Below are 26,800 nucleotides of genomic sequence, written 5' to 3' on the forward strand. Positions count from 1 at the left end.
TAAAGCCAATCTACTGACACCAGGTTGTGGTGAAGGAAAGTGGAACGCTTATTGTAAGGCGCCATACAAGGAGTCCAGGACAGCTAATGCTCAAAAAGCCGAACTCCCTGATTGGTTTCAGCAAAGCCATTTTAAAGGCAAGGTGAGGGAGGGGAGTCCCAGGGTATGTGATCAGCTCGTGTACAATTCTCTGATAGGTTGATGGTGAGGTAACAAGGCAGTGTCACAGGGGTTAAACATTATCAGTCCACGAAGACATGAGGCTACATGCTCATGGTCATCAAGTAGTTCATTTCTTCCATTTGGTGGTGGTTTTAGCATCTGTAAAAAACTCAGGAAATGTGCATCAGATACTATGATCTAGGTACTTCAGAAAGGAGCTAAAGCAGGGGATATGGGGGAGAGGTCTGCCCTGGGAAGGCCCCCTAGGGTCCTGCTCAGGTACACAGCTGACCCCAACATTCAACCTGGTTCTCCCAAACGCAATTGAAAACCACAGTGAACATAGTTGACAGGTATGTGCAGTGTCTCTGTGGGCTGAAGGGGGCCAGTGAAACTTGCTGTTTCTCAGTGAGGCCTTGACCTTTATCCTGATTCACATCTCACCTCTCCAGGAAGAAGAAGCAGAGACATGCTCCAGCAAATGCTGTGTGGCCCCAAAGATCTTTTTTTTTCCTAAGAGGAAAGATCAATAGTGGCGAGGTCTGAATGTCATGACAAAAAAATCGTTTCTTCTATTTGATCTTGAAGTTTTTTTAGTTCCCAGGTCAAACTTATCTGGGTAACAATCAAGTCTTAAAATATATCTGAAAGGATTTGTGTTTGGTAATGCGAAGAGGGTATGGGTCTAACTGGCTGCATTTTCAGTTTGCTCACCTGTTTTACCTCCTCACAGCCTGGTTTCTGTTACAACAGACTCATTTCATCAAGACCCTGCTTGAGTAAAATAGTGTTTGCGAAAGCACTTCCTGAAAGACACGCTTGCCTATCAGGTTCTAATAGTTTTAGGTTTATTCCCTAAACTAAGATCAAGTGGGAACATCAGAGAGCTGTATTCTTTTGTTGACTGTGATCATTCCTTCCAGAACTGCATTAAGTGACTTGAACATCAGTGTCACTCCATCAGTTTACATTGAGAATTAGCCCTAGGAAATTCATTTCAAATTTACTATATGTTATACTGGCTAAGGTCACAGGCTCTGGAATGAAACTGTGCCAGCACTTACTGCCTGTGTGATCTTGGGAAGATGACTTAACCTCTCAGAACTTCAGTTCTTTATGTGTAAAATGGGGATAATAATGATACCTATCTCCTAAGACTTTGTGGGATTCAAGTAAGTTACTGTGTACTAAGCACCTAAAACAATATCTGGCTCATACTTCAGGGCTCAATAAGTGATAGCTAGTGTTATTATTATAATTGTTGGTATGTTATTAAATGTGCTGTATTCTCTTTTGAAAAGCAGTAAGAAAAGATTCTTTTACATCTGAGATTTAACCCCAAAAAAGTGTTAAATTTCTCCCTATGTCTAGAAATTATATGACCTTTGAAGCTCTCAAATTTAATTGTATTTTATTTTTTACTTTGGCTACTAGGAAGCTAGATACCTGTAGGTGACCACTATTATAAACTGCAGAGAAGCACATGGTTTACATTTCTTTTTGTTTGTTTGTTTTTGTTTTTATTTTTGGCTGTGTTGGGTCTTCGTTGCTGTGTGCGGGCTTTCTCTAGTTGCGGCGAGCAGGGGCTACTCTTCGTTGCAGCGCACGGACTTTTCATTGTCGTGGCTTCTAGGCACGCAGCCTTCAGTAGTTGTGGCGCATGGGCTTAGCTGCTCTGCAGTATGCGGGATCCTCCCGGGCCAGGGCTCGAACCCGTGTCCCCTGCATTGGCAGGTGGACTCCCAACCACTGCACCACCAGGGAAGCCCATGGTTTACATTTCTGCATAGAAATCTTACTACTATATTCTTCCTGAATTTTGCCTTTACCCTGATCTTCTTGACTATGCGGGTTTTTTGGGGTTCTTTTTGTTTTTTTGTTTTTTTGTTTTTGGCTGTGCTGGGTCTTTGTAGATGCACGTGGGCTTTCTCTAATTGAGACAAGCGGGAGCTACTCTTCGTTGCGGTGCATGGGCTTCTCATTGTGGTGGCTTCTCTTGCTGCAGAGCACGGGCTCTAGGCGCTCCGGCTTCAGTAGTTGCAGCATGTCGGCTCAGTAGTTGTGGCGCACTGGCTTAGTTGCTCCACCGCATGTGGGATCTTCCCGGACCAGGGATCAAACCCGTGTCCCCTGCATTGGCAGGTGGATTCTTAACCACTGGACCACTAGGGAAGTCCTGACAGTGTGTTTTTAACTTTTGTATTCAATGTATTTCTAAGCCGCTTCACATCTTTTGTATAAGGATATTGGGAATAGAATAAATTAAAAATAATTAGAGAAATAACTTAATTTCAACAAATATCATTGTTATCAATAAAATATTTATTGACTCTCCACACTAGCACTGTTCAAAATTCTGCATGCTCCCGTACTTCTTTTTTTTTTTTTTTTTGCAGTACACGGGCCTCTCACTGTTGTGGCCTCTCCCGTTGCGGAGCACAGGCTCCGGACGCGCAGGCTCAGCGGCCATGGCTCACGGGCCCAGCCGCTCCGCAGCATGTGGGATCTTCTCAGACTGGGGCACGAACCCTCGTCCCCTGCATTGGCATGCGGACTCTCAACCACTGCGCCACCAGGAAAGCCCACTCCTGTACTGCTTAATGTTGCTGCCTGGCCAAGGGTCCCAAGAATTCTTGTCATCAGGTTTTCATACTGTTTTTCCCCTTTTTCCCCTTTCTTGTGTGTAGCACAATCAGATATGGAATAGGGTGGCTTTTTATCATCTATTGCATTTGCAACATCAAGAAAAGAATGGGCTTCTTTTCTTTTTCTCTTTAAGGATATGGTATCTTGGGAATATCTTTCCCTGCTCTCAATCCTCCTTCTGGTCCTCTCCACCAATCTCCATGACAGCCCTGCTCATTGGCTATTGTTGTTTTGGGATTCTCCTGCAAGGATCACAGGAGCCAATCTCCTGCCATGAGAAGCAGATGACTCTACTGAGATAGGCTGGGACCTGGGACCCTTTACCAGAGTGCTTGCCCCTGGACAACATCTCCTTGAGCAACAGAATACAAAGAAACTATAAGGGACTAAAAATAACTGTAAGCATGCACAGTTGGGGCAATTATGAACAATAGGATACAAAAAGGCCACAAACCAACTGCCACTTCTGAGGTGCTGGGATCAAAAGCAGGGTATTGCGCATGATCCATGGGCACGGCACTGCCAAGTGGGTGGGCAGACCACCTAAGCTACACCTCCTGCCCAACCCACGGATCTGCCCCCCTTGTTACCGCATTTAAGGACCCAAGCAGCTCCTTTCTGGAGCAAGCGAGGGCAGCTGTTACTTATTTTCTCTCCCTCATGCTGCAGCACAAGCCCCAACAAAGACTTGCCTGAAATTCTCGTCTGGCCTCTTATCAATTTCTTTTTTTTTTTTTTTTTTTTTTTTGCGGTACGTGGGCCTCTCACTGCTGTGGCCTCTCCCGTTGCGGAGCACAGGCTCCGGATGCGCAGGCTCAGCAGCCATGGCTCACAGACCCAGCCGCTCCGCAGCATGTGGGATCTTCCCAGACCGGGGCACGAACCCGTGTCCCCTGCATTGGCAGGCGGACTCTCAACCACTGCGCCACCAGGGAAGCCCTCTTATCAATTTCTATTGATTAAAGAGTACAAGGGCCTGGGTCAATAACACTACTGTTACAAAGAAGAACAAACCTGACTCCATATTGAATCTATCCCTTTAGCTCTAAACTTTGTGCTCTGTTGCCTGTGCTTAGTCATGCTGGCTCCGCACCTTTGTAAGAGAATGTTACCTATAGCCTGAAATGTGCATGATGGCCCATTCTCAAAACATCTGCTTTATCAACTGCTGTCATCATCTTATCCATCCATTCAATCATTCTCTCCTTCACTGACATTCCTGTGCTAGTCCTTATTCTAAGCACTATGGTGAGACAGGAGGCTGGTTTTGTAGGCAATCTAGGGTTTCATCATTGGAATCTAATACAAAGTGGATGAATTAGTACTGATTAGCATTTCACAGGCGTGACAGCCATGGGACAGTCATCTCTCCACTTCCTCCTTTTTCCTTTTGAGCTTCCTGTCCTTCAGATCATGTCCCTACTTCTGATTTGAGGAATATTTTTTCTAAGAAGGAATATTTCTGGCTCCCTGATCAAGTACATTCTTGCCATAGTCTCCTCACTGCGTCAGTCACTTCTTGATTCCTTATGCTATAGACCAAGGGGTTCAGCACTGGTGAGAAAAAGTTGTAGACAACAGACACTGCCTGGCCCTCTTCTGGGGAGTAGCTGGAGCTGGGGCACAGGTAAATAAGGGTTCAACACCCATACTGCAGGAGAACCACCATGAGGTGGGAGGAACTAGTGGAGAAGGCCCGGCGTCTTCCCTGGGCTGAATCCATCCTCACGATGGTGGCCACAATGCAGCCATAGGAGAGGCAGATAAGGAGCAAGGGAATGGCCACAGCGGCCACACTGATGGCATAGAGAGCTGCCTCGTGCCTGTGGGTGTCTGCACAGGCCAGGCGCATAACGGCAGGCGTGTCACAGAAGTGATAGATTTCACTGTGGCCACAGAATGAAAGGTGGCAGATCAGAATGGTCAAAGGCAGCACCAACAGGAATCCCAGACCTAAAGTCATCTGCCCACAGAGCTTCCAACTCATGATGAGGTTGTAATGCAAAGGATGACAGACTTCCATGTACCTGTCATAGGCCATGACAGCAAGAAAGACACAGTCAGATTCCCCAAGAAGGATGGAGAAGAACATCTGGGCTCCACAGCCAGGGAGAGAGATAAGTATCCTCCCCATGGAAAGGAGGCCAGCCAGAGTCAAGGGAGCAATGTTGGTGGAGTAGCCAATCTCCAGCATGGCCAGTGCAAAGAGGAAGAAGTACACTGGGGTATGGAGGGAGTGTTCTCACCAGACTGTGAGCCCAGTGGTGACATTTCCAATGAGGCTTCCTGGGTACAACAGCAAGAAGGCCATGAATATGAGGGACACCACTGCCTGGTCTGTTGAGAAGGGGTGGAAGTGGAAATGGACCGCTCCGGTCTGGTTGTGCTCTTCCATTAGCCCTGGTACCAGGAAGGACATCACGGGCAAAGTGATCCTCCTGTGTCCTTGAGCTTGCCTGTGTTAGAAACACAGTTTGCAATCATTGATTCCTTACCTTCATTGCTTCCTTTGGAGTTCAGTTAAGGTGATCTTGCCTCCTGCCCTGCTTAATCTACTAGCTGTGTGACCTTGGAGAAGTTATGGACATCAGCGTTCTCCTTTTAAACATGGGAAGGGTGTGACACACACCTCGGAGAGGTGGTGTCTGAGAGTGCCATGCCCCATGCCAGCCATGCAATAGAATGGTTCTCAACAGGGTTTCCTTCCAATTGCATTTTTTCCTTGATCTCCATTCCTCTTTTTTTTTTTTTTAAAGCAAACCTTCCTGAACATTCTCATGCCTCTTCATTACTATGATTGTCCAATCACCCCCAGGACACCTTAAAAGTACATATTTGTACAAAGAGCATATGATTCTCATATCAAGCCTAAAAGGCTGGCAACACAGGTGTTTCCTTTACCTGTTTTACAAAGGTGGAAACCGGAAGTCCAGGTAAGTTAAACAGCTCACACTGCTATCCTCCCCATCCCCAAACTCGCAATTTTGTTATCGTATTTTTTATTTTTGTTTTTTTTCTTAAACTTTGAACAATCCAATTTTGTTCTGTTTTGTTTTACCAAATACTAACCCTACTCTTGTTTTATCTTCTTTCTCATATCTGCCTTCATTTGCATTATTACGGTGTCCACCCTAAATAAGGCTTTCATCTCCTCATGTTTAGCTCACTGCCCACCAACCCAACTTATCATACTTTTACATTAACCTCTCTTAAACACTTTTAAAATCATATTACTCTACTCTGACCCTAAACTTAAAAAGCAAAGGAACCTCAAGTTTATTAGTCAATTATACCTCGATAAAACTGAAGAAAAAATAATAAAGGAATCTCTTATTCTTGTGATACACATACAATTATCACAAAATAATTTTATAAGTGAAACTAGCATAACTTACCTGGGGTATAACTTCAGGAAATCCCTCAATGACCAAAATCCACTGTTCCATCTCACCCACCACACCTTTGTTCTAAATCGTTCAGTCCTTATGCACGACTCTTAAATTTTGTTTTAATTTGCTGCAAGGTAGACTTGCACATACGCAAAAATACTTTCTTGTGTTTATGGATTACCTTTTCAATGATATTCAAACAGCCGAAGGTAGCGGCCTACAGAAGGGTCTTTGCATTGATCTTCTCAGGGGGATTCTCAGAGAGGCTGGGCCATGCCAAAAACACTTTCCTGCTGAAATAGAGGGGCAGGGCCAAAAACATATGCAAATTAAAACGTTCAACCACCATCGTTTTTTTTGTGTAACAAGTGAACCAACTTTTACCATTGTGTTTTCTTTTTCTTTTTTTTTTTTTTTTTCTGCCGTACGTGGGCCTCTCACTGTTGTGGCCTCTCCCATTGCTTGCGGAGCACGGGCTCCGGACGCGCAGGCTCAGTGGCCGTGGCTCACGGGCCCAGCCGCTCCGCGGCATGTAGGATCTTCCCGGACCGGGGCACGAACCCGTGTCCCCTGCATCGGCAGGCGGACTCTCAACCACTGTGCCACCAGGGAAGCCCCATTGTGTTTTCTTTTGGTTTAGTTGTTAACAATGATCCCCAGCGCTGGCAAAGTTCTGGACAAATGAGCATTACCAAGCTCGCTGGTGGAGAGGTGAGAGGTTCAACACTTTGGGAAAATAATAATATTTTTAAATGCTCATGTTTTGTCAAAATATTGACAGTTTTCCAAGGTGAGTAATGCATACCTAAGTATTCATAGTACTATCCTCTTAATTTTTGTAGATTTGAAATTTGCCAAATAAAAAATTAGCATTTGAGTTTAGTTATCACACTTTGGGAGTCTAAAATTAGAAATTAATCTGAAATTAGAATGACAATGACAACAACAAAAAACTTGATATACAAGGTAAAAATCATAGCATAATTTTAATAGGGAATAATGAAGACAACTTAATACGGAATGCTAGATTCAGTTGATGAAATACTATGCAATTGTTTAAAGTTATATTTATAAAGACAGTGTAATAACATGAAGATATCTGTGATATAATACTAAACAGAAAATGAGATTTAAAAAATTAGGATCACCACACTGTAGAAAGAATGCACTCTGAGTGATGAGCCTGAAAAGTGTTTTTCCTGTTCTATATTTTCTAATATTCTTTAATAAACATCAATATTCTTATCATTTTAATTAATTGCAAACTTATAACATGACAAAAGGAGAAACAAGCATTGTTGTCCTCAAACTGTGGAGTACAATATTTTGCAAATTCTTAAAGCAAAGTAAACAATTTATACAGAAATTAAGAAAAAAGTTTGTCTAACCACAACTGATCATTATATTTTCGATAAGAAAAGTGTCATTCCATGAATGCACAGTTCATCCTTCATTCAGGTAACTTATCATCAATCACCCCTGGAATGGAATTGAAGGAAGTTTGTTTTTCTAGCTAGGCTGCTTTCCCGGAATGCCTACTGCAGAACAATCCCTGTGCATCAGCTATTTTGTGGAAACATCTGAACCAAAGCCATCATGGCCAGAAGCACCAAGCACCTCAAAGGAAAGTGCTGATTTGGAAGCTTGAAACTGGCTCTTTCACACTTGGTATATGGTCAACACATTCCTTTCACTCTACCCTGTTCACTCTTGAGTTATTTGTGTATATGCCTGTCTCCCTGGCTGCACAATACACTATTAGCATCTTTTTGTTTTTTTTTTTTGCAGTACGCGGGCCTCTCACTGCTGTGGCCTCTCCCGTTGTGGAGCACAGGCTCCGGATGCGCAGGCTCAGCGGCCATGGCTCATAGGCCCAGCCGCTCCACGGCATGTGGGATCTTCCCAGACCGGGGCACGAACCTGTGTCCCCTGCATCGGCAGGCGGACTCTCAACCACTGTGCCACCAGGGAAGCCCTACTATTAGCATCTTTGAGGGCAGCTTCTATATTTCGTTTGCCTTAACACACATACTCACACATAATTTGCATATAGTAAATGCAACTCAATTTTTTTAAAATAATGAAGCCAACTTGACCAAGCCAAGTATTCTGAGTCACAGCAGGGAAAACTGTAAAACAAAATAAAACTAAAATGCCAGCTAATGGGTATTGAGTGTCTCTTAATGTCCACTGCATTTCAAATAGTAATGACTGACATTTATTGGGTGTCAGGGATTATTCCAAGCACTTTATGCCAGTTAACTCATTTGCTCCTCAAAATAAACTTATGAGGTAGGAGCCATTATTGTCCTTATTTTACAGATGAGAAAAACCAAAGCACAGACTCCAACCCTGGTCAAATACTGCAGATTGTACACACTTAACCACTACTCCGTGTTGGCTTGTCATGAACATGTCCTCGTATTTATCTCCTTTGCAGGTTTCAGCTTTGTATATATGGACTTGGGAAAGAATAATGATTTCCTATATTCTATCTATAGGAGACAGTACATCATCTCCTAGTTGGGAATCTTTAAAAAAAATTAGACACTTAATATTCCTACTGCTGGGAATTAATTCTAAAGAAGCAAGTCAAAGGGATGAAAAGGTATTCATATAAAGCTATTTCTAGTAGTATTGTTTCTGTATCTAAAAGAAAGAAGCAGATCACACAACATATAGGGAACAAAAATATCTAACTGTTCTATAGTCATTAAATAATATAGTGTATGAATTCAGTGCATTAAAAGGCCTTCACTAAGAAAAGAATCCAGAATAGTGATGAAAACCTTAATGAGGAGGTAAAAGACCCACACACTGAAAACTATAAAACATTGATGAAAGAAATTAACTATGACACAAATAAATGAAATGATAACCCATGTTCATGAATTGGAAGAATTAATATTTTCAAAATGTCTGTGCTACTCAAACTTATCTACAGATGCATGCAATTCCTATCAAGATTCCAATGGCATTTTTCACAGAAGTAGAAAAAACAATCCTAGAACTCAAATGGAAGGAACCACAAACGATCCCAGAGCAAAAGCAATCTTGAACAGTAAGAACAAAGCTGGAGATATCACACTTCCTGATTTTTAATTATAATACAAAGGTGTAGAAATTAAAATAGTATGGTACTGGCACAAAAACAGACACATTGACCAATGGAACATATATACATTAGTCAGCCCAATAAAGAATGAAATCCTGCCATCTGTGACAGCAAGCATGAAGCTGGAGTAGATTATGCTAAGTGAAATAAGCTAGACAGAAAAACAAGTGGTGATATCACTTATATGTGGAATCTAAAAAAAAGTTGAACTCAGAGAAACAGAGAGAAGTGTGGCTACCCAAGGGTCAGGGAGCAGGGGGAATAGGGAGATGCTGGCCAAAGGGTATAAGCTTTCAGTTATAAGACGAATAAATTCCAGAGACCTAATGTACAACATGGTGACTAAATTTAACAATAATGCATTGTATACTTGAAATTTTCTAAGCGAGTAGATATTGTGTTCTCAACACACACAAAGAAACAACTATATGAGATGAAAGTTATACTAATTAGCTTGATCGTGGTAATCATTTCACAATGTATAACAAAATGTCACATTGTACACCTTAAATACATACAAATTTTATTTGTCAATTATAACTCAACAAAGCTGAAAAATAAAATATTGAGCATAAGTATCTGTATTGGAAGGAAGGTTGAATAATTGGTAGCTCTTAACATTCTCTGAACCATATGAATTTTACAGTGTTTTCTCCATAAACCCCACAATAATCCTTTTAAAGCTAATAAAGTGTTATGTAACATAATGAATACTGCATATGCATTATCTCATTGAATCTCCACAACTTCTCTGTGAGAGGGGAACAGTACTATCATTGCCACTTTACAGATAAGGTAACCAAGGCTTAGAAAATGTAATTAATGTACCCAAGGGCACACATATAGTCAGTGGCTGAGCCAAGGTTTGCATCCGAGTCTGTCTGAATTAGACCTACTTTATCTATTTTGTAACTTTGAACTTTACATTGACTTTATTCATTAATTCATTCAGCAAATACTTCTTGGAAAACTTTCTCTATTAGGTACTATGCTAGGCACTGGAATTAAAGCAAAGATCATCAAAATCCCCACCACTGAGGATCTCTCAGTCTTCAGTACTTGAGGGTAAAGGTGGCAAATGTACAAATTATAATGTTCCATGATCTGCTTTAAAATGAAAGTGTGCACATAATTGCCAAAGTACTTCCATGAATGGAAACGTTGGGAAAGCATCGTATTAAATGAGAGGTACCTAGAGACTGTGTCATCTTCCCTTTTCGTAGGTCCAATGCCGTACCCATGGAAGAAATAAATAAAACTGCAAAGATACAATTCTTCTTCCGTCCATTCTCAGCTGACCCAAAGGTACAGGTGGTGATTTCTGTGGCCTTCCTGGTGATGTACCTGACCAGCCTCAGTGGAAATGCCATCATTGCAGTTATTGTCCAGATCAACCACTCTCTCCACACCCCCATGTACTTTTTCCTGGCTAACTTGGCAGTTCTGGAAATCTTCTATACATCTTCCATCACCCCACTGGCCTTGGCAAACCTTCTTTCAATGGGCAAAACTCCTGTTGCTATCACTGGATGTGGCACCCAAATGTTTTTCTTTGTCTTCTTGGGTGGGGTTGATTGTGTCTTGCTTGCAGTCATGGCTTATGACCAGTTTATAGCAATCTGCTACCCTCTACGATACACCCTCATCATGAGCTGGCCCTTGTGTGTGGAGTTGACGGTAGGATCCCTGGTACTGGGGTTCCTGCTGTCACTACCACTGACTATTTTAATCTTCCATCTCCCATTCTGCAACAACAGCAAAATCTACCACTTCTACTGTGACATGCCTGCCGTCATGCGCCTGGCTTGTGCAGACATGCACGTTCACCAAACTGCTCTGTATGTCATCAGCTTCATCGTCCTAAGCATCCCCCTCTCAGTAATCTCCATCTCCTACGTCTTCATCGTGGAAGCCATTTTACAGATCCAGTAAGCAGAAGGGCACCACCGAGCCTTCCTCACCTTCCTCTCACATCTTAGTGGTCCTCCTGCAGTATGGCTGCACCAGCTTTATATACTTGTCCCCCAGTTCCAGCTACTCTCCTGAGATGGAGTGGGTGGTGTCTGTGGTCTACACTTTTATCACTCCCATTTAAAACCCATTTAAACAAGGAATTGAAAGATGCCCTAAGGAGGGCACTAAGCAAGTTCTAGGTAGGATGGTTCTGCGACTTATTTAAATCAGGACACTGCTGAGAATGAAATGGGATGCGATTAATAATTATTCTGGGATGATATACATGAGCCAGGACTGTCCTCAACAAACTGAGACATAGTATTCTAGAAGAATAATGAATGCACTGGAGGAAATGAATACTAGTAATTGAAATAAAGCTTTATCACATAGGGCAACATGATGTCCTGGACATGGATGGAGGAGCTTCAGCATTTATTTATTGGACCTCTACTGCATACTAGGTACTTTATGTGGGTTATCTCACTCAGCCTATAATAAGTATCATTGTCTTCATTTTTAGAAAAGAAAACTAAAGTAGGTAACAAAAGACATATCCAGGATGAGAACACAAGTATTCGGAAATCTAAAGACTAAGCTGTCTTCACACAATGACACTCCCCTTGTTCTAAGCTCTCTCTGCCAGTAAGAATATACGTTACCTTGTGCAAGTTTCTCCATCTCTCTAGACTTCAGTTTCCTTATTTATGAAGTGGCAGAGATGTGTTCCTTCCAAGGTCATAACATTATGTTCTAAATATTGGCCCAGCAGACCCTGAATGGGAAAAAAAAAAAAAAAGAGGCTTTGCAGTTAGCCAAAGGAAGGAGGAATTTTTTTTACATTTCCTGTTTTGTTAACCAAAATGAAAACTCATGATTCTGTTCATAATGTTTAAAGAGCACCCCAGTAATAAAAAGCATAGTAATAATGGAGGAAATGTTATTTAATTTAATAAGTGAAAATATAGGAGAGGAAGAAAGTGGGCACCATTGAATTTGGATTCCTTGAGGATCTCTTCTGTCTCAGAGAGTGTTCCAGACTCTGCTTGAGCTTCCAAGGAGAGAGATCATTAACTTGTAAGACACTCCATTCCTCACTGGACAACTCCAGTTATTAAAGTACTGTACCTTATCTTGAGCTAAAGTCTATCTACAAACAACTTCCTCCCACTGATCCTGTTTTCCCCTCTAAGAGCTCCCTTCTACATAACAGCTCTTCACATGTATTAGGACCGATTGTGCATCTTCTATAAGTCTTCAGTCCTCTTTTCTCTAGAGCAAGTTCTCCATCAACTTTTCCTCCAGGAGATTACATATTTTTTTGAATTTTATTTAATTTATTTTTTTATACAGCAGTTTCTTATTAGTTATCTATTTTATACATATTGGTGTATACATGTCAGTCCCAATCTCCCAATTCATCCCACCACCCCGACCCCTCCCACCACTTCCCTCCCTTGGTGTCCATATATTTGTTCTCTGCATCTGTGTCTCTGTTTCTGCCCTGCAAACCGGTTCATCTGTACCATTTTCCAGGAGATTATATTTGAACCCTCTCATCATACAAGTCACCTTCTAGATTTTCCCTAGCTCCATATTCTTCTACAAATTTTCAGAGATAAACAAAATACACTGGGAATATTTTGTTCTGGGGAACTGCTACTTTTACCTATGAACTATATTTCTATTAATTCATCTTGATCATTTTAGTCTCATAAATATGGTATCAAATATAGTTTTCATATGGCTTTCAATGCTGCCTTATCATAATTTATTTTACTAATATACATGGAGGACTTTTCATTTAATACTGATATATTGTGTTTTTATTAGTTTTGGCCAAGTGACTAAACTGACAAGTCATCTTCAGGATTTATTTTATTCATCATAATTTTGTGTCATGGTCAAAATTGCAATCATATTTCATTTCCTTTGTCTAAGTCATTAACAAATATCTAAAATAGGACAGGATGAATGCAGCAGCTATGGTAGTCCTCCTCTTTGAGAACTGTTGTCCAACTAGATAGAAACCTGCTCAGTTAACACCATCTGCGGTACACTGTCACAATTATGATCCCCACCCCCTGTAGACCCCATCATCCTGTACACATGTTTTTAGGTGACCCCTGTCACCCATGGATATGTGACTTGCTTTGTTGCAGGCAGAGGCTTTACCCTTACCCTTTGGAGCCTGTCCTCTCTTGCTGCCCTGAGACTGACATGTGAAGAAACCAGGCCTAGAATGACACCTTGTAGAACACAAATTGGATGCCAAGTTGAGGCTCCCTAGACCAATTCTAGTCAATCCACCAGATGACTGCAGCCACATTAGTGATCCCAGTAAGACCAGCAGAAGAACTGCCCAGTTGAGCTAGGTCAAAATGCTGACCCACAGAAACCTGGGCAAATAAAAGGATTGATATTTTAAGCCTTTGAGTTTGGAGTGGTTTCTTTTGCAGCAAAAAATAACCAATTCGCCATCCAATCTATAATAAACCATCTCTCCAAGAAGGACATCATAGGAAGCATATCAAATCCTTTCATACAATCAAAATACACTGTAGCACTTATATAAACTTAACCATTTAGAAGCCTTATTTTTAAAGTGAGGTGCATTTGTCTTCAGTAACTTCCTATGGGCTCTTAGTCATCACCAGATTTTTCAAATGCTTACAAGTTACCTGCCCAATCATGCACGTCCAGAATTTTACTAGAGACTGGCATTGAGAGAGCTATTTTATTGTTTGGAAACCGACGAGTAAAATAAGTCAGAAAGAGAAAGACAAATATTATATGTTATCACTTACACATGGAATATAAAAAATAAAACAAACTAGTGAATATATCAAAAAAGAAACAGACTCACAGATATAGAGAACAAACTAGTGGTTACCAGTGGGGAGAGAGAAGAAGGAGGGGCACGGTAGGAGAGGGGATTAGGAGGTACAGACTACTATGTATAAATTAAATAAGCTACAAGAATATATTGTACAGCACAGGGAATATAGCCAATATCTTATAATAACTAGAGTATAATCTATAAAAATTGTGACTCACAATGTTGTACACCTGAACCTTAAATAATATTGTAAATCAACTATATCTCAATTTTTTTTTAATTAAAGGAAAAAAGAGAAATGAGCACTCCTTTTGCAGCACATATACTAAAATTGGAATGATACTGAGAAGATTAGCATGGGCCTTGTGCAAGGATCCCACACAAATTTGTGAAGTGTTCTATATTTTTAAAAACAAAAAAGCAAACTCATAGATACAGAGAACACATGGGTGGTTGTCAGAGGTGGGTGGGGCAGGGGGAGAGGAGGCAAAATGGGTGAAGGGAGGGGTCAAAAGCTACAAAATTCCAGTTACAAAAATAAATAAGTCCTAGGGATGTAATGTACAGCATGGTGAGTATAGTTAATAATACTGAATTGTACATTTACAAGTTACTAAGAGAGTAGAATTTAAAAGTTCTCATCATGAGAAAAATAAATTTGTAACTATGTGTGGTGACAGATATTAACTAGACTTGTTGTGATGATCATTTTGCAATATATACAAATATTGAATCATTATGTCTTATACCTGAAACTAATATAATATGTCGATTATATCTCTATAAAAAAATAAAGAAAATTAGAAATAAAAGAAATGTGCATGATAGGAATGTGGACAGCAGATAACCAGCTAGGCTGTGTGTGTGCATGTGTGTGTGTGTTAATTATAAATTACAAACTTGAATATTCTCCATGTGTTTGACTTGTATGGGACAATTTTCTGATCTGTATTTTGCCAGTCCAATTAGACAGCCCACCTACCCAGGGGTATGGTACTAGATGGTCTTTGACTTTTGCAGTTGATGTACAACTTGTGGAAGCAACTTGGCCTGTACATAATCTGTTCCAACCACCATCTGGTGAGTGTTCACAAACTTCAGAACCTAAAAGGATTTAGACTTCCTAGACTCCCTAACAACTTAGGATGTTATTTAATTTCCACCACTCAGATGCAATCCCTCAAGACATGAATTAAAACTGAGTAACCTGGAGAAAGAAGTGCCCTGAGCATGAGGCTTCCATTTTTGCTGCTGGGAGTCTAGCAGATGAGGTGTGTGGCTCTAGAGCCAAAAATTCCATCAATGGGGACTCGTTGATTACCCAGACTCTTTCAGATAAATGTCATGTTTCCTCTGGGTGTCCAGTTCTGTGCTATAAAGTCTTTCCTAGAGTCCCAGCCTAGAGCCTCCTTCTCCATCCCTTTCAATGGATTGGTAAGCACACATCTCATTACGTCCAATCTTTTCTGTTTAAAATACAGAGGATTATTAAAACCTAAACAATATACCTCCACACTTTCCTATTAGATATCTTGTAAAGATATGTACTTTTTATTGAGCTATTTAGCCCAGCAACATGTCATCTAAAAAGGCTTTCCTGATCACGCTTCCCATGCCAGAACAAGTGACCACACTCTCCCCCATGCTCCCTCTGTACCTTGAGTATAACTTCAACACAGCATCTGTAACATTGTAGTGCTCATGTATACTCTGACCTCTTTGGAGAAAGTAACTATTTCTGTTAGCTTGGTGTCTAGAGATTTCAAAAACATCAAATTAAGCCATTAATCATTAATTCACAGTCATTCTTTCAGGGTCAGCTCACCTCCACCATAAAGCCTTACCTGACTCTTATTGTCCCTCTGTTCTCAACTATGATAACATCACTTTCAAGGGACAGTCTCACATTGGACTTCATTATTAGGGAAACAATCCTGGCCCATGTGTTTTATCTCCCAAGTCAGATGCTGACCTCATTGATTCCAGAGACCCTGCCTAATATATCTTCAAATACCTCATAAATTTGCCACAATGAATGGGTGACACTCAAAAAAAAAATCGTCTGGAGAAGTACAGGTTAAATAACCTAACGGAAGAAACTGAACACACCAGTCAAAGCACAGAAATACTCCAAAGACAAACACAAACTATATAAAATACTGTCTTTCTTAGTTATCCAGCACTGCTCTTTATTAAACATGTAGGAAGATGCGCTATGCTCAGGGTCTAACATCCAACTCTTCTTTTGTGACTGTCTTTCAAGATTCCCAGCCTCTTTGTCATCCTTGCTTTCAGTGATCCCAGGATGGGGAAAGCCCCCAGCTGTGCACAGAAAGAGACTTTCTTTATCCTTAGTAGCTAGGTGCTTGTGGTTCAGTGACAACCTTTCGATAGAGAAAGGCTGAGTCTCCTAGAAGTAACTTCCTAACAATGTACATTACCAACCTATTTACACATCTTCCAAGATGAAACTCCAGGCAATATCATGTTATTCACACTTCACGGGATGCTTGGGGATATTATTGTTTTTATTATTGAAAGAATGGAACTAGGGAAGGAAGGAAGGAAGTAATGAAGGAAAGGGGAGAGGGAGGAAGAAAAGAAAGAGAGAAAGAAAGGTGGGAGAGAGGGAGGGAGGGAAGACGAAATAGAGCCCAGGTCAAAGGCACTTTCTCTACTACCTCTCTTTAGAGAAAGCATAAATTATATTCTATTTATAAAGTAATGTAATGAGTTAGTTCTGCTCCAGTTGCAATGATCCTCTGAGTCTTGGTTACAACAATCAATAATTCCTTCCTTCATTCATTCAATGGGTATTTACTGAGTATCTACTATGTGTTGCAACCTGGAACATATTGGGAATGCAGCAGTGAATGAACAGAGAAGATCTTTGCTCTATGGAGTTTACAGTCTAATGGGAGAGACAGAGAGTAAACAAGTAGGTAGTTACATTTCAAGATGGAATCTCTGTAAAGGGTTGCTCAGTTTAATTAAGGTGAAGGATTACATAAGATGCTATTAAAAGGAGTTGGGTTTTTGAGCACAAGCCACCTGTTCTCCTTGCTTGGCTCTTCAATACACCTTTCTCTGCTCAAAAAAAACAAAGAAGAAGAAAAGATGTTATTAAGAAACAGGCCTGGGCCTCCCTGGTGGCGCAAGTGGTTGAGAGTCCGCCTGCCGATGCAGGGGATACGGGTTCGTGCCCCGGTCTGGGAGGATCCCATATGCCGCGGAGTGGCTGGGCCCGTGAGCCATGGCCGCTGAGCCTGCGCGTCCGGAGCCTGCGCGTCCGGAGCCTGTGCTCCGCAACGGGGGAGGCCACAGCAGTGAGAGGCCCGCATACCGCAAAAAAAAAAAAAAAAAAAAAAAGAAACAGGCCTATATGTGATGCTTCATTGTGAGCTCTGGGAGGAAGCAGTGGCTCTAAATTTTAACAAGGATCCCCTGGTATACAGAGAAGTAAGGAGATGAAAGATGCAATGAAAACAGTCTTTGCCTACTGTACATTTTTGTGTCAATTTGCTAATAAATTAAATTCTGGTGTTAAAACAACAGAAAAGATAATTATAGACTGTGATAATTGCCATAAAGGCAATCAACATGGTAACACAATAGGAAATAAATGACTGAGGAATATCTATTTTAGATAAGAATGAGTAAGTACACACTGTACTCAGTTTCCCCTATTGTTAACATGACTAAAGTACATTTGTCGTAACTAATTAACCAATATTGACACATTCTGATGAACTCAAGTTCTTACTTTATTCAGATTACTTTATTTTTAACCTAATATCCTTTTTCCGTTCAAGGATCCTATCCAGGATACCACATAACATTCAGCTGTCATGTCTCTTTAGGTTCTTCTTGGCTGTGAGTTTCTTAGACTTTCCTTGTTTTTAATAACCTTGACAGTTTTGAGAAGTTCTGGTCAGGTATTTTGTAGAATGTCCTTCAAATTGAATTTGTCTGACAGTTAGACAAGGGGTTATGAGTTTTGGGCAGAAAGACATGGAGGTAAAGCATCATTCTCATCACATCATATCAAGGGTACATACTGAAAACATGACTTCACTATTGACGTTGCCTTTGATCACCTGACAGAGGTAGTGTTTGTCAGGTTCTCTAGAGTAAACTTACCCTTTTTTCTCCCTTTCCAAATTGTATTTTTTGGAAGGAAGTCACCACTTAAGTTCACACTTAAGGAATAGGGAGTTATTCTCCCGCAAATTGAGAGGGAAGTATCTACTACTTGGAATTCTACTGTATGGGAGATTTGTCTATTCTCCCCCTTTAATTTTATTCAATTATGTATTTGTATCAGCAACTAATCATGAATATTTATTTTGTCCTTTAGGTCATAATCCATGTACTGCTTTATATTTTTACACTGTGAATATTTTTACTTATTACACGTAAGAATAGGGGGAAGATAAAAGAAAGGAAGGAATGGAGAAATGGGGAATGGTAGGAAGCAAGAAAAGAGATGAATAATAATGAAGAGACTTCTTGGCTCTGTCTTTTGAGAATACATCCATTTCAGAGAAGAGATGCAGGTCAAAAATTAGACTAAGTGTTCAGGCACTGAGTTCCTCCCTCTCTCTTCTGATTTCATCCCATATCCAACATCAGATATAGTATGAGATCTTGAGACCTAACTGTGGAAAAAGACATGCTCCTCTCTTTAAGAATCTTATAGTCCAGAGTGGGTAACAAACATGATAACAAACCACCATGATTTGATGCAACAAAGGCTAAACTGAAACATGCATGAAGTACTGTGGGAGGCATGGTGGGGAGTGAATTACAGTCTGGGGTAACCAAGCAAGCCTTCACAGAAGATGTGGCATTGGAGCACCTGAAGAAGGATGAGCTGGAGTTTTCTAGGAAAATAATTGGAGAAGCACACTCCAGAGAGAGAGATTGACATTTGGACTGCCGTGAGGAACTAATAGAATTGCTTATTTTACCATTAGGGGACAAAGTATATTTATTTTCCCAAGGCATCAAGATTACAAGGAATGAAATAATCAGGATACTAGGGCTTTGTAAGACATGAGAAAGAGGGAAAAGAATATAAACTGTGCAGTCTTATAAATGAGTTGTTTCAGTGCATGAAACAAGAAAATATCTCTGAACTATTGGCCCCAATATTTGAGAACTGGCATACTTTATTTAGATGTGTGCTAAATCTTTGTTTCCAGTTGTTATCATAGTTCTCTTTGTTAGAGTTAATTTAATACAAATTCAATTTTATTCTTGAGTCGGATAATTATGCCTTAAGGTGACACAGTGCCATCAGAGAATTATTATAACATGCCCACATATATATCCCTAAAGGTTCTAATTCCATTTAATAAGCCTCAGGGTAATGAATCCAGTGAGTGGATAATCACTGAGCTGAAGCCCTGGTCTCCTGACAAATCTCTTGCTCCAATATCAACCTTCAAAACTCCAGCTTCCATTTCTGGTTCTTCTCCAGGTTTTGAAACTAATTATTTCTTTTATTTACTTTTTTTTTTTAACACCCATGGCCTTTGGTTACTCCCTTTACCAGCTTCAATCATTAAAATGAGTGAAAACAGGCAATGCTGTACTTTCAGATGACTCACCCCTGATCGTCAAAGTAGAGACTTTGCATGTGTACAGTACTTTTCCACAAGCAAGGTTCTTCCAAGAATATTATCATTTTTATCCTCTTAACAGAATCCCTATGAAACGGACATTATAATACACATTTGTCAAATTGAGAAATGGAGCATCAAGACACTTAAGGGATTAGCCCAAGGTCACCCAGCTAGTAAGAGACAGGAGTAGAATACCAACTTAAATGTTCTGATTAAGTCCAGCTCACATTGAAGGCAGCATACAAGTTCCCAAAATGATGTTTCAGTCTATTATGTGGTTCTAAATATGAAACTCCATGACCTACTCTGTCATCTATATTATGAAAACTTGGATTCCACATTTTAATTGGTCCATTTCCTCTCACCAGAATTGCACAGATTTGCATGAATATCAACCCAGCAGACAGTAAAAAAATCAACCTAATTACTGTAAGCAAATGCTGGCATTTTGCCATCAGTTGTCTGCCATAGATAGAGGACCCTTTAAGATTATCTAACCCAACCTCCTAATTTTTACAAAAAAAAAAAAAAAGTAGAAAGGACTCTCAGAATGTTACAAGACTAGTTAATGACAACAGCAGACCTAGAAACCAAGCCAACCCAGTCATCAGCCCAGTACTCTTTCCAACTGACCACATGAAACGAAAGGACAAGACAATGTCCCACAGCCTGCTGTCTAAAACATGCTATCATGGTTATCAACCTTCAGATTCTAGCTCAGAAATTGGTCTCAGAAATAATAATAATACCTTACAATTGTATGGCAAGCTTCCATTTACAAAATGTTTTCACGTGCACTTGATCCTCAGGCCCAAAATGTTCCTAGTTTGCTATTATATTATCCTCATTTGGCAGATGGGGAGTACACCTAGGTTCTGTGAGTTTGAATGATTTGCCCAAGGTCTTCTGATGGCAAGTATATGCTCTTTCTAGTTTTTTATGCTTCCTTTTCAGTAAACTAGTAATAGGAATATTAGGGAAGATTACATATCCAAATAGGTAAGCTGCCTTGCCCAGGAATTTAAATTTATGTCTAAATCTGAATTTGGCATCATTATTTTCATTATAAATATAATCCATAATTATTAAAGAAAGTGTTTAAGGGGATAAAAATTAAAAATTCTTAAAAATCACATTTATTCCTACTAAAGAAAAACTTTATTAACATTTTGTTAAATTTCCATTTGATCTCTTGTTTAGCATGTTTTTAATGTACCTGTAGTCATACATTATCCTCTTTCACTCAAAGTTATATTCATTTCCTATGTCATTACAGACCTATTGTAGACATAGTTTTTGATAACTAAGATTCTATCATGTTCTTAAGAAATTATTTGTTCAAGGGATTATGGCTAATGCTTTTTTAAAAAAATTACCTCTTAGAGAAAGATCCTAAAGTATGTGGTATCTAGGAGTTAAAATAGCCCAACTAGGGGAGTGAATGGAAATATAGATGAAAGAAGGGAAGCCAGGAGTTGATGACTGCTGAAGCTGAGTGATGGGCACCCAGGGATACATGAACTCTTCTTGCCACTTGGGTATTTTGACATTACCCACAATAAAAAGTTTTTTTAAAGAAAACATCTCACCATGTTGCAGGGAAAAGTGGGGGCATCAGAGGATGGTAATGTCCCAGGTCTCAGGCTTGTCCTGGGATGGCCGCCAAGTGTGGATTCTTGGCTTTGCACAGGAAAGAATTCAAGAGTGAGCCATAGTAAAGTGAAAGCAGATTTATTTAGAGAGATATAGATTCCATAGACAGAATGTGGTCCATCTCAGAATGTGAGAGCGGCCCTGGGAGAAACACACTCTCCAGACAGAGTGTGGGCCATTTCAGAAGGTGAGAGGCCCCGAAATATGATGTAGTTAGCTTTTATGGGCTAGGTAATTTCATAGGCTAATGAGTGGAAGGAGATTATTCCAACTATTTTGGGGAAGGGGTGGAGATTTCCAGGAACTGAGTCACCACCCACTTTTTGGCCTTTTATGGTCGGCCTCGGAACTGGCATGACACCTGTGGGTGTGTCATTTAGCATATGCTGATGTATTACAATGAGCATATAATGAGGCTCAAGGTCTAGTGGAAGTCGACTTGTCTGCCATCTTGGACCTAGTTGGTTCTAACCAGTTTATGTTTTGTCGTCAATGGCCATGTCATCCTTTTAAGGATTGTGCCCTGCTCCCTTTCTGTCTCAAGCATGTGACTGTAAAAGTGTGTGGTAGATTTAGATTGTCATTCTCAATTCATTACTCTCTCCCTCTGCCACATAACCTGGCTGTACCCTAGAGGAGGCAGAGTAAATTGGCAGGCTCCATCGGTCTTGGTCACGTGACTCTCTCTGACCAGTGGAATGTTAGCACACATGATGGAGCACAGAGTTCAGACATGCTTGCTTGATTTGATTAATCCCCTTACCTTCCTGCATCACAATGAGGAAACCATGCCCCAGGAAGCATGACCCTTCACTTTGGTCCCAAAACAAGACATGTGCAGAAGACCTGAACACAATCTGAAGCCTGAAGGCAAGTCTATCCAACCTTCATCCTGAAGCAGAGCTGCCCAAGCTGGCACACAATCACCTGCACAATTTTTTTAAGTAGATAAATAAATTCATGCTAATAAGTCACTAGGTTTAGAATTGGTTTACTATACAACATCTTTGCAGCAATAGCTGATTAACACAGAGTCAAACCATTCTCCCCAAACTAAACATTTTAGGTATTTCCAGTTTTTTAGTAATACAAATAGTGGACATGTTTTCGTACATAAAACTGCTCCACTTTTTCTGATCATTAAGCTCAGATATGCTGTTATGATGCTGTTTATGTGGGTAGGTTGAGAAAGTTTTATTTGTGGATATTTTTCTAAAAAGGACAAATATGAAAAGAATTAGAACAAACTCATACTTTGTTTCTTAATGTCAGAAAGATTGTAAATATAATTTTTTTTTTTTTTTTTTTGCAGTACGCGGGCATCTCACTGTTGTGGCCTCTCCCGTTGCGGAGCACAGGCTCCGGACGTGCAGGCTCAGCGGCCATGGCTCACGGGCCCAGCCGCTCTGCGGCACGTGGGATCCTCCAGGACCAGGGCATGAACCCATGTCCCCTGCATCGGCAGGCGGACTCTCAACCACTGCGCCACCAGGGAAGCCCCTGTAAATATAATTTTGTTTTCTTTCTTGACATTCAAAAAGATTCTTTCCTCTTTCTCATGGAACTTGATAAAACTAGATCATCTGTAATCTTTCTCAAGTTCTGTCTCTTTCTTCCCAAATTCCAAGAACAAAAAAAGTACAGAGGCCTGATTGTGTAGTAGTAGCATCCAATGTTGATGTGGGTGGGCTTCATTGCAAATAAAAGAGCCCTTTAGTTTGATTTTCTAGAGATTGATCGATCTTAATGGATATATGTCATATGTTCAGTTTACAAAAACTGGAACTGAATCAGTGAATCCCACCTAGATCCATTTTCCACCTGGAAAATTCAGGAGTATGTGGCTAACTGCTAAATGGGCCAAAAGGTATTACAGTATCTATGGGCAACAGAACCCAGTGTCCAATGTTGCAACAACTTGTGAATAATTCTTTGAAGAGAAACTCTGTGACCTCCTCTGAGTCATCACTCTGCTGAGAACTCTAATTGTTCTCATGAAAATTCCAACTATGTTTTGTTACTGTATCTAAAATAAGGAGGGAGTAGAGTAGGGAGAGGGGAAGGAGAAGAGAGAAGGGAAAGAGGAAGAGGGAGGGGAAGGAGATAAACAGGAGTTGTTCCTGGAGGTCAGGGAAATTATACATATTCTTTCAATACTTAATGCAATGGTTGCTAGAGAAGAAGGAGAAGGAAGAGAATGAAGAGTGAAGATGGGGGGGAGGAGGAGATGAAGGAAAAAAAGGCAAAGTTGAAGAAGGATCTGTTCCTGGATGTTAGGGTTAGGGACCAAACTGTGCGTGTGTGTGTGCGTAATATCAAACACATAATTGCTAGACAAAAATGTTAAATCACAGAGAAGTCTGTCTGGCTTCTCACTTATTCCAATTAATAATATGCACCTGGAACCAAGTTGGTTCCTCTGCAATGCTACTTTACAACAGCGATCCTCAAAGTGTGGTTCCCAAGGCCAGGAGCATCCACATTACCTGGAAACCTGTTACAAAGGCAAATTCTCAGGCCCTACCTCAGACCTACTTAATCAGAAACTGGAGAAGGTGCAGTCCAGCAACCTGAGTTTTAACAAGCCTTCCATATGATTCTGATCCATAATAAAGTTTAAGATCCACTGCTCGGGCTTCCCTGGTGGCGCAGTGGTTGAAAGTCCGCCTGCCGATACAGGGGATGAGGGTTCGTGTCCCGGTCCGGGAAGATCCCACATGCCGCGGAGCAGCTGGGCCCGTGAGCCATGGCCGCTGAGCCTGCGCGTCCGGAGCCTGTGCTCCGCAACGGGAGAGGCCACAACAGTGAGAGGCCCGACTACCGAAAAAAAAAAATTAAGATCCACTGCTCTAGAAAGTAGCCCAGCTGGGACATGATCAACATTCACAGCTATCCCCCAATTTTTACCATCTGTTCCTCATCCTCATTCTCTTCTGGGAGACTAGGGTTGGCATGGTTACTATCACCACAAGTCTCAGTAATTTCTCTGGTTATTAGAGTCAAAGCATGGGAAATTCTCTTACCACCACTACCCCTTTACATTGTGGTTTCAACATCAGTTCCATTTGCAGCAATAAGTGATATTTCAGAACGAAAATGTGATATTCAGATATGCTCCACATGTGTTCCACCCACAGGCCAATCTGGCACCTGAAAAGCGATTCATCCGTTAGTTCAGTTCTCAAAGTCTTTAGTATGCTGTTTGGAATCATTTCCACTACTATGTGGCTCGGGGGTGAGCCCAGGAGTTCATAAACAACCTTATCAGGTCATTTTCCTAAGTTCCTCCCTCTCCAAAATCTCCCTGGTGCTTTCCAGTTCCCTAAGGTTCTCCTATCTGGGTCAGAAAGCTGAGGCTTTATTTACCCTACGCTGAAGGGAGTTTCCCTTGACAGCACCCAAGTCTGAGTCCAAGCAGCAGGAAGACGGGAGAGAAGAAATCGACAGGGGTTCACCTACCTTCTAGGACAACAGGTCCTTTGATTTGAGAAGAAAGTACACTCCCTAGGAGTTTTAGGTGCCTTTGGTTCCCACTGCTGCCATTGTCACCACCAGCAGGTCCCTTCTCACTCTTCAAGTCTGCACCAGATGGTTTCTCTTGGAGCCCTGTCTATCCTTGTCAAAACCCACTTCTGGGTTTCAGGCTGCCTTGAGTCCAGGCCAAGGAATACTGGAGAGGGAACAAAATGAGGTAAACCAGCCACCAGTTGAGTAGAACTTAATTCTGGTCTTCTTCCCCAAACTGCCTGCAACTATTTGCTTTTCAGAGTCCCCAAATGGCTGCTCCTTGCTTTTTGTCCAAGTTTTATAGCTGCATTCAGTGGGAGGGACAGGGTAGATGATGCTTACTTTATTTTGCCCAGAACCAGAGCCAATCTAGATATTCCTTTTTTATTGAACTAAAAGCTATCTCTCCATAATTTCTTATTTTTAGTTTTTGTTTTACATCCTGGGGTCTCACAAAATAAAGCTTACTTCCCCCCCACCAAATCCCTATATCTTCAAGTTTCCTCTTCTCAAAGCTAAAATTCAAAGTGTAATGGTTTTATAAAACTTAGATTTCTTATTTTAGGGTAAATAAAGTCAAACCACAGATGGACTTGGTAGGTACAACTTGTGGGGTATCCAAATTCAGTTGCTTTTTTGATCTCCATTTGAAATTGAAAAGTAGACATTGCACAAAGTTTCTTTTCTATCATAAGATATATCAGGATTGGCAGAACTCCTGAATCTGGAGATAACCTTTGTCCCCCACCACCCGGCCACTGCAAATCTGCTTCTTATCTTGGTTTCAAGATGAACCCCAATGACATCAACTGTGGTCTCAGTCTTACTCCACATAAGTTCTGCAGCAGCTCTGGTCTCTGGTTCCTGGTCTTCTGGAGAAAAAGATAGTTTGCATTCTTTATGGATTTTGGCAACTCTCTATTGAGCTTATATTGACTTTTCTCTCTATTGAAAGCTTCAATGGTTCTGAGGTCGAGAAAATCCAGTTCAGAACCCTGATTTGTTCAATTTCCCTGATACATATGTACTAACTGGTTTCTCTTTTTTAAGCTGTTCTAATTTTTACAGTAATTTGACATGTTCATCTTTGGCTCTTCTACAGCATCTACACCTAACCTGCCTAGGTTTTCTGTTGTTTCTTATGTTCTCATTAACTGATGCCATTTTCCCATGAAGTTTACTTCTTTTAAAATCTCTCCTCTCACTAAGAGCAGTCCCCAGTTTTTTCTGTTTCAAAGTTCTGCTCCGTTGGGGGACAGTTCCTCTAGATTCCTGTTTATTATCTCCACTTCTCAGGTCAATTGCATACTTAAACACTCATATATCATCTAGCACAAAGAAGATACTCAAAACAAATATTTGTTGAACAAAAATCTACTGTGAGTTTCATGAATGATCAAGGCTTTCCAGTCTAAAGCAGTTCTTCCCATATCATTAGACCTTCTTTGATGTCTCATTATTTATATGCCCACGAAGATTGATTTAAATTAAGTCAACAAATATCCTTTAACTATATGTGTAGAATTTTTTTAAAAAAAGCTCACCATTGTGTTTCACTTTAATCAGACATGTAGTCTAATAAATTTTAAGTACATAATATTACCTATAATATGAGACAGAATGCCATAAGAAAGGTTTATATAAGTTTAAAGAAAGGCTGTTCCTGATTATGCTACTAGGAACGACTTTATGGAGAAAATGGAACAGGATAGAAAGCCCAGAGATAAACCCACACACATATGGTCACCTTATCTTTGATAAAGGAGGCAGGAATGCACAGTGGAGAAAGGACAGCCTCTTCAATAAGTGGTGCTGGGGAAACTGGACAGCTACATGTAAAAGTATGAGATTAGAACACTTCCTAACACCATACACAAAAATAAGCTCAAAATGGATTAAAGACCTAAAT

The 26,800-nt window shown here is 40.6% G+C and overlaps 2 protein-coding genes and 1 non-coding gene across 3 annotated transcripts; 2 read left to right on the top strand and 1 right to left on the bottom strand.

Annotated features, from left to right (window-relative positions):
* Nucleotides 1-4,447: 4,447 nt before the first annotated feature.
* LOC132494405 (olfactory receptor 10V1-like) lies at nucleotides 4,448-5,002 on the bottom strand. The gene has a single exon (XM_060105485.1). The coding sequence runs from the start codon at nucleotides 5,000-5,002 to the stop codon at nucleotides 4,448-4,450; it is 555 nt and encodes a 184-aa protein (XP_059961468.1).
* Nucleotides 5,003-10,650: 5,648 nt separating this feature from the next.
* On the top strand, nucleotides 10,651-11,244 carry LOC132494406 (olfactory receptor 10V1). Its single transcript, XM_060105486.1, has one exon. It carries the CDS (start codon nucleotides 10,651-10,653, stop codon nucleotides 11,242-11,244), a length of 594 nt encoding a protein of 197 aa, XP_059961469.1.
* Nucleotides 11,245-14,406: 3,162 nt separating this feature from the next.
* Nucleotides 14,407-14,512, top strand: LOC132494559 (U6 spliceosomal RNA). Its single transcript, XR_009533135.1, has one exon. It is a non-coding gene; the product is annotated as a U6 spliceosomal RNA (small nuclear RNA).
* The last annotated feature ends 12,288 nt before the right edge of the window (nucleotides 14,513-26,800 follow it).

The sequence above is a fragment of the Mesoplodon densirostris genome, chromosome 7 (genome assembly GCF_025265405.1).
Source record: "Mesoplodon densirostris isolate mMesDen1 chromosome 7, mMesDen1 primary haplotype, whole genome shotgun sequence".
Lineage (NCBI taxonomy): Eukaryota > Metazoa > Chordata > Mammalia > Artiodactyla > Ziphiidae > Mesoplodon > Mesoplodon densirostris.

Excerpts from the sequence above, each read along its gene's own strand:
- LOC132494405 (XM_060105485.1), bottom strand. The coding sequence starts at position 5,002 with ATGCTGGAGATTGGCTACTCCACCAACATTGCTCCCTTGACTCTGGCT.
- LOC132494406 (XM_060105486.1), top strand. The coding sequence starts at position 10,651 with ATGTACCTGACCAGCCTCAGTGGAAATGCCATCATTGCAGTTATTGTC.